The 8,733-nt window shown below is 46.2% G+C and overlaps 1 protein-coding gene and 1 pseudogene across 1 annotated transcript in view; both read right to left on the bottom strand.

The window, feature by feature from the left end:
- Positions 1–4,482, bottom strand: part of ZNF596 (zinc finger protein 596) — a 65,310-nt gene extending 60,828 nt beyond the window's left edge. The window contains exons 1-4 of the mRNA XM_023522323.1: positions 4,407–4,482; positions 3,885–4,001; positions 3,501–3,608; positions 873–922 (exon numbers count right to left, since the gene is read on the bottom strand). Of these exons, the coding sequence (XP_023378091.1) occupies positions 873–922; positions 3,501–3,608; positions 3,885–4,001; positions 4,407–4,482 (351 nt within the window). The remainder of the gene's footprint in view (positions 1–872; positions 923–3,500; positions 3,609–3,884; positions 4,002–4,406) is intronic.
- Positions 4,483–7,128: 2,646 nt separating this feature from the next.
- On the bottom strand, positions 7,129–8,210 carry LOC105304381 (annotated as a pseudogene).
- Between the last annotated feature and the right edge of the window lie 523 nt (positions 8,211–8,733).

Here is an 8,733-nt window from a genome sequence, read left to right on the forward strand (position 1 = left end):
GCCAGCTTCTCAAAGAGTTCGCAGTACATGGATAGGCAAACTAAACAAACAATTTTAAACTGCAGGAGAGTTGCCCAATTGGAGCTCGGAGAAAGAAGCTGTTACTTCCTCCTAGAGGAACAGGCATTTGAAAACAGTTCCAGAGACATGAATTTCTAGTGTGTGACTGATGTGAACTCCTTAAGCCTGTTATCATCTGTTATCATCAACCCTGCAGCTCCTCAGGGGTAGGAGATGCTTCCTTTTCTTAGAGTGCATGTCTCTGAGGCTGGGGTCCATACCTTTTTTCCTCTGGGACCACCCACTGTACAAACTGCCTGTGTGTCAGTGAGCTTCCCTTAGTCAGAGGGTCTTACATACCTCTCACTTTAGCAGAGCAGAAAAGATCTGAGGTTGAATGAAAAGATCAGTCAGATGAATGAAGTAAACATGTGTGGATAAGAGAGCATAAACTTTATAAAACCGTGAAAGTTTTAGTGATTTTTTTGAGTGGCTTAGAGAAGGAGCTTTGGATTCAATTGCTATACCACTGGAAATGTGACCTCAGACATGGACGCAAACATTTCTGTGCCTTAGAAACCTCAGTTTCCTCATCTATAAACAGTGACGGCTATAGTACCCACCTCACAGGGGCATCGAAAGGTGTGAGTGAGTTTAGTCATGTCTGTAAAAGAAAGTCTGAAATACCGTGAAAACAAGTGGCAGCTCCTATTGTTGACGTATTAAGTATTAAAACGATGATATCAGACATTGTTTAACAGATCAGGAAAGGATGGCAGCAGTCCCTAGGATACTCTGTATTTTCCCACTCTTACCTAAATTTGGATCCATGAGGAAGATTTTCTTGTCAATAGGATTGAGGAAACACTCACCTTCTGGTGTTTACTCTGTTCCACTCCAAAGGCCACCCAAGAAGGTTGGACTAAAAGATGATAAGAAATCAGTGTTCTGGTTGGTAAATGTTTCCAAAATCTGTAGATTCTTATCAGGGACACAGAATTCTGAATCAGAGAGTGATGAGTACAAGGACAATCCAAGGGTGATTGGAAAATGGTTTCTGAAGTAACATTAAGGCCTATGCTTCTATTGCGAGCATCAACTAATTTTCTTAAAATGTTAAAAAAAAATAGACAAAGCCTCATCTATGCTTTATCCTATGCTAATAAGGTAGCTATTACATTAATTTTAAAAATAAGTTGGCCTTTCATGACAAAAATACTCAACAAACTAGGAATAGAAGGAAATACCTCAACATAATGAAAGTCACATATGAAAGGTCCCCTTCTAATATCACGCTCATCAGTGAGAGACTGAAAGCGTGTCCTCTAAGCTCAAGAACAAGGCAAGGATGCTGACTCTTGACACTACTATTCAACATTGCGGAGGAGAGACTGTTTCATGACATGGCTGCTGTGGGACCCTCGAGCTAGATCCGGTTGGGTGCAGGCCAGAGCAGAGATTGCTCTCCACAAGTCCTCAGAGACAGTCTGACCAACCCCTCTCCTACGCTGGTTCTTAGAACAGTTCATTGCCCTTCCCCAGGCAGGCATTTCCCCTTACTTGGTGTGGGTCACACCCCAGTACCTCTATCCATCTTGCCCTGTTCTATATAACTCCTTAGCACCTGTCACGCTGCACGGAGGGTATCCACGGTGTCTTACTGCTGCCCAAGATGTGTGTCATATGTACGTTCCCTTAATAAACTCTTAATGTTGGCAAGAATGTGGAAAAATTAAAACCCTTACACACTACTGGTGGGGATGCAAATGGTTCGGACACTATGGAAAACAGCATAAATGTTCCTCAGAAAATTATAAATACTGCCATGTGATGTAGTAACCCAAATTTGGGGTCTATATCTAAAATAACTGAAAACAGGATCTTGAATAAGTATTTGCCCATTCATGGTCATTTCAGCATTATTCACAATATCGAAGATGGGAAAGCAACCTTAATGTCCAATGATAGATGAATGGATAAAGTAAATGTGGTATTTACATACAACAGAATCCTCTTGAGTCTTAACAAAGCAGGACACCCTGTCATATGCTACAACAGGGATGAACCTTGAGGGCATTACATTAAGTGAAATAAACCAATCACAAAAGACATATACTGCATGATTCCACTTAGAGGAGGTATCTAAAGTAATCAAAGTCATGAAAACAAGATAAAATGGTGGTTGCCAGGGGCTGGGGGGAAAGGAAATGGGGAGTTTTTAAATGGGTGCAGAGTTTCTTTCAGTCATGAAAGATGAGACAGTTCTAGAGATCTGTTGTACCACAATGGGCATATAGTTAACAGTACTCTATGTGTACACTTAAAAGCTGTAAGAGTAAATTTATGATATGTTTTTTAAAAATGAAATGAAAAATACATTTACTGGGCCGTGCGTTTTCACTGAGTCCAGATAAGATGTGTAGATGTTTGGTAAACCCTCTTTTCACGTCAAAACCTTGTGGACACCCACACGCTGGGTTTGCAGATCTCTTACACTACTTTGAAGAGCCTGAGGAATCAGAGACTCATAGATGGGGAATCTCAGACCTAGTCCAAGTTGCTCTCTCCAGTTGAGGCAGATGGACTTTCTTCTAAACTCTCCCAAGCAGCAGAAGAGAAAGGGAGCTGCTCACTTCTATTTCATAATGACTGCACTCTGTTACATTTACCTGATGCCGTTTCTACTCTGTGACAAGTGGGAGACATCAGGGAGACTCAACAGCTGCCTGAAAACCTCTCCCAGAATCAAGACAAAAAATCAGGTTCATTTTGGGGTAGGAAGATCATGTGGTGTGATAAAATATACATAAATGAATTACAAATTTTCACATAATATCTTAGTCATTTCTTCTTCTAGGAGGGTTTACCAAACATCTACACATCTTATCTGGACTCAGTTATTTAATTCAATAACTGAACTACAATGAGATTAGTGTTGGAAAGATTTTTGGTGGATTAACTAAGATTAATTTAATTGCCCTTTAATTAACAATGTTTAGCAAAAATAATGATAAAAGTTAAGCATATAGAAAAGTATGAAAAATTATACTGAAAAACCTATAAATCTACTACCATTCAGTCTGATCGCAACATTCTGCCACCAGGGCTTCAGATCTTTTTCTTCTATTTTAAAATTCAAAAACAAATAAACGAACAAATGACTAAGCAAGACACAGCCAAGCCATCTGTCAGAGCTTCCTCCTTCTCTTATGATGATAACTATTTCGAATTTGTTATTTCTTATTCACTTTCAGATTTTATACATTTAATGCTTATTAATGTATCTATAAAATGCATAATTATTTTACACATTTTAAAACTTTATATGACTAGCCCCTTAGTGTATAACATGCTGTTTTGCATATTGCTTGTTTGCTGAACAAGTAAACACTGTTTCTTAACAAGCAAACATTGTTTCCTTGTTACCTCCTTAGATGCGGCTCAGACCTCAACCCAGGTTGGTTTCAGGACTGCACCTCCAAGGCCTCCTGGCCACTCACCTTGCTGCCTTGGAGTCCATTCTTCATCAGAATCCTCAGAGTCATCCACCTGAGGTTTGATGGCCTGCCTACGGCGACACATGAAGGCTGGTCGAGGGGCTCTGAGACCTGGAGAGAAGCAAAATCTTTGTCCTGAAAGAGAAGAGCTTGAAAGAGGGACAAAGCACCCCCAAACCAGGGCAACTCACTCTGATGGGCCAGGAAAGCCTAAAACAAGGCATCCTGAGCTCTGTATTGTCAGTGCCAGCCCTGCGCTGACATAAAAGACCAAAATTTACCTCTAGATTGCTCTCCGCACAGAAGAGAACTGTAGGCAGATGGAGCCAAATGAATACAGGTGTTTCATGTTTCCCAGGCTCACCTGCACCCAGCACTTCTTGTTACCTATAGCCTGCAGAGCATCATAGTTCCTTTTCACATTCCTGTAACGAATTTTCTCCCAGTCTCCCATCTCTGTCCATTCTTCCTTGGAGAAGTATATGGAAATGTCTTTGAAAGCATCTTTGGCCTAGAGAAAATAATGGAGTCTACCAATAATTTCCTAACACAAGTCAGAACTTCAAGCTGGGCCTTCTTCTCCACCTGTGTGCAGGGTGCAGACAGACCTCGGGGTGGTCTCTATGAAACAAGGATTAGGATTTTCTCTCCCTCCTCATCCTGTCCTGCTCCCTGAGCAAACACTGAGCATTCTCCTAGCTGTCCCCTGATACAGAGCAGGTGATGATGCTAGTGTCCTGTTCTCCCCTCACGTCCCACACAGGACCAATGGCCCATTCGGTGCACATTCACAGAGAGGGTCACCCGCCAGCGCAGGCCAGGAGTTGTGGTCCTCTGGGAACCAGCTCCTTGTCACCAGGCCCCTCGCCCCATCAGACCCTGCTTGGAGGCTGGCGTTGCTTCCCCCACCTCTCACCTTGGGCTTACACCCTGTCCTCCTTGTGTCTCCCTCAGGGGCTTCCTCTGGGGACCTGTCAGGCCTCATGGTTCGGGGACCACCAGGCAGACCGCTCCAGCTCGAAGGCTGCAAGGGCCCCTGAGTCTCCCAGCCCCGAGGCCGAGGTGCCTGTGGAAGGAGGAGGTGCTGAGAGGGGTGACAGCGCAGACCACCAGGGGGATATGGGGACCTCACAGGACCTGGGGACGTGGGGCAGAGCCTGTGGGTGGGAGGTCTGCAGCGCCAGCTCAGAGCAGCCGAACGCGAGCCGGGCTGTGTTTCTCGGCTCCCCTGGAGCTCGGCCACCTCAGGAAAGGCGGCCGCGGCGGTGGGGGAGCCCTGAGCGGCGAGGCCCCGGAAGCCCGAGGAGACGGAGAGGCCCGTGTCCCGGGAGTGGGGTCGGCTGACCACCGGCCGCCGCTGCAGAGATGGGAGGCGAACGTTCCTCACGGGGAGGGCTGGGGATTCCGCCGGGGGACGCTGCGAGGGTCCGGGCGCAACGCACGCTAAGCAGTCTCGGCCTCCACGGGGCGGGGGGCTCTCGGGCTGAGGCGATCTGCGGTCTCTCGGGACAAGATTTGGGGTTTTTCAGGAGGAAGGCATTGCGGATGCTCAGGCCGAGAGAGTTTGGGACCCCAGAGGCTGAAGAGTGGTAGCGCGCTGGGTTCCCCGACACTGAGGTAAGCTGGGTCTTTGACGCAGAAGGGACTGAGAGCCTCAGGACAAAGGCTTTTAGGGTTTCTGAGGCTGGGGGATTTGGTCTCCTGTGGGTGCTATATTTAGGGTTTCCCAAGGTGAGGGGTTTGGGGCGCCTCAGGCTCAGGGCAACTCGTGTCCCTCGAGGCTGATGGGATTTGACTTCTCTCAGAGTGAAGGGCTCTAGGGTCTCCTTGGCTGGGATTTGAATGTCTCAGGCCAAGGGTTTATAAGGGTTTCGCATAGCAAAGGCCTCCCATTTTCCTGTCACTCTCCCGGCACCCCCGGGCGCTGCCCACCCTGACCGAGCGACGTCTCCGAGCGCCAGCGCTTCCCGCCCTCGGGATGTGAGGCGCCGCGGAGCGCGAGGTGCCCGCTCCAACAGCCGCGGCGGCGCAAGCAGCCAATCAGCGCTGCGATCCCAGGGTCCTACCCGCCAATTGGCGGTCAGAATACGCTAAACGGGCGGAGCCTGACTGTCAGTCACAGGCAGAACGCAGTCCCTGCGGAAGGTCCCGCCCCAGCCCGCGGGGATTGGCTGCTCTGGGTCCCGCGAGTGCCTGTCAAGAAGCCTTCGGCAAGGTTCGTTGTTTGATTCGAGCGCGCCGCGGTGAAGCGCCGGTCCCGCAGGTTCCGACGCCGCGCCCAGGTCCCAGCCCGGGGCCGGGAGCTCACGGCCGATGTGCAGGGTGGACACGGCCGTCTGGCCTGACAGATTCTTTGTTCCACCCGACTTCAGTCAGGGTCCCGAACTTTGTCCTAGGCCCGTTTGTGCCCTTCCTTGTGAAATCTGCTTTCAGCAAGAACTCTGTAAGCAGGTAGTGTGTGGTGAATGCCTCATTCCATCCCGGGGAAGACTGTCATTCAGTAAATTCTGATGAGACAATGTGTAGATGAAGTTAATTCCGTATGGGTCAAAGATTCAAACACAACGAGTGAAGTAAGTGTTTTAGAACCCCCCCCGGGAAAATTTTAATCTCCCATAAAGAAGTGGCATTATCCGTCGTAGGTATGTTTAAGTAAGGCGGGTCTAGAAAGGCTTCGGAAATAAGACATACTTAAAATCAATCAGAAAACAAAAAGCCTGGAAAAACCTACATGTATTTTGCATAAAAATAAGACATCAAATGCAAAGACGGGATCTACAGAGAAGGGTCAGTTGAAAACCTGCTGGCTTTCACAGGATAAAATAGGAAGAGTGTTTCTGGGCCTTTTGCTAGTTTTGATCACAGAAATGTAACGTGATTTCCATGTCTTGGAAATAAGCCAACTAACTGTAGATTTTTTTTATAATTACTGTGATAATAAAGAGAAATCTCACTAAAGCGGAGTTGAGGGGCCAGCAGAGGGCGCTCTCACGTTACAGACCCCGCAGGGGAACCCTCCCTAGGAAAGAATCGTCAGTTATGCGCCCCCACAAAAAGAAGGACAGTGGGTCTCCCACAAGAAACCGACTCCCAAGCTACTCAGCCAGTGAGATACCGTCATCACTATAAACTTACTCTTTTTCTCGAATGCACTTTCATTCAAAATGACCCTTCCAACTTCCTCCTTTTTCTCTACAAAATAACATTCCTCTACTTTATTTGCAGGACTTGCCTATGACTTTTGCTATTGTTTGCTTGTCCCAAATTATTGGCTGTTCCTGAATAAACCCATTTTTGCTAGTAAGATAACTGATTTTTTAATTTTTGATTTCTTTCCTGAGAAAATTTTTATTTTCTATATCACTAGTCATGAATTTTTATCATTAGTTGTTACATAATTACTGCCTTGTGCTCTTATCAGTGGCATGAGCATTTTATGTCCACGATTCACTTCTGTTTTTATATCATTTTCATGATTTACATAAGTACAGCTATCAGTGAAGGTTTAACATTGAGATGCAATATTGCATTCATAATATCTGATGTTTTTCAGATAGCAATGTAGAAGAGATTTAATCACCTTTTCATTTGAGTCACCTTACGTAAAACATAAATCAATAATTTAGACGTTCTAAGTCTCTAAAGGAGATTTTCCAATGCACTCGTAGAAATGGTCCCAGACAGTAAGATTTTCAGGAACAACTTCCATGTCCACGTCCTGTTATAATTTCTCTACCATTTTGTTTCCCAGCTGTTCGATGCATGCGGAAGGGGCGTGGATGAGATGAACGTTTTGCTTCATTTCTTTGACATCCTGAACTTTCTGTAGTTCCTCATTTTTTCTTCAACCTGTTCGTTATAAATTTAGCTTGGCGTCTGATTGATCTCTTCAACTCTCTTCATTGCATCAATAGTTTTTTTCCCACAGCTCTTGCTGGTATTTGACAGGTCCATTTCTACAGTTTTCAAATCCAAATGAATCATCCACTGTAAGCTCTTTACCAGCAGCTTATGAATGCTTTAGTCCACCTGAGCTTGCAAGAACTGCTCTTCTTTTTACGGTTTTTATGATACTTAGATTTGCAGAATCTGAACACCTTACAATCCTTAAGAACATTATGTGGTGGTCAGGGTGTATAGGCCCTAAACAGAAATAACACTTTCCATACACTTGTCGAACCGCCTGGGGACCCACCACTCAAACACCAAGCTTGAGAGGAAGTGACATAGCTCCGTCACAGCCTGTTTCATTTTTTCCCCCCTCTTTGATCCCCACCCCCACTTCCACCCCTGACCTACGGATGATTTATCTCCCTTCAGAACTGGATCTCTGAAGGCGGGGCATCTTCCCCCATGTGCTCGTGGCATGCACCCGGGGCCTGGCACCCCCGGCGCACTCGGGGGGCCTGGTGCACCCGGGGCCTGGCACACCCGGGGTGTGGTCTGTGGCTCCATCTGGGGTGCGAACCCAGGACCTTCTGCATGTAAAGCAGACATGCTAACCACTACACTATGGAGCCACCTCCCTGTTTCATTTTTAAGGTCAACATTATTCAATGCCCCACATGGGGATCCAGAGGAGACCTTGGACATCTCCGGGGCTCTTGAGCAAGCAGGTGCGATGCCCAGAGAGCCTTTTGAGCTGGCCGTTCCCTCGCCTACCCTGGTGTTTGAGGCTTGTTCTCTCTCTTGGATCAGAGCTTCTGCTCTCATTGTGTCCGAAGCTCTCCAGATTCTATTTGGGATCTATTTTAAGTCTTCACCCTTTTCTGATTAAAGCCCTCGTTTTGCCTGCAAGTACTCACTTGGCACTTCCACCTGACTGGAAATCAGGCTGTTCTCTTGGAACTGTGCTAGACGTTGGCCCGATTCTTTTTGGAACTGGCCTGTTTCTAATGAAACTGAAATGCCCAACAAATGACTCCAGAACAGAAAAAACAATATTAAAAATCTGGTAACTGTTGGTTCAATAAAAATAGGGAACTGTAATTTGGGCCAAATAAAAAGTGGTCCCACTAGAGATTCTGATTCTCACTCCTTACACTGTGCATACATTAAACCATCAGGCCACTGACAAAACAATAGCTCTTATGAACCAGTATTGGTGTGGAGATACTAATAAGGCCTCAAAAGGTGCCTACGTCACTGGTTCCACTTGTCCAAAGGACAGCCCAGGGAAGCCTGTGAACACTGTCTCTGGACATTTCAAATTGCCTAGTAAACCTTTTGAGGTTTG

The sequence above is a fragment of the Pteropus vampyrus genome, unplaced genomic scaffold (genome assembly GCF_000151845.1).
Source record: "Pteropus vampyrus isolate Shadow unplaced genomic scaffold, Pvam_2.0 Scaffold338, whole genome shotgun sequence".
NCBI lineage: Eukaryota > Metazoa > Chordata > Mammalia > Chiroptera > Pteropodidae > Pteropus > Pteropus vampyrus.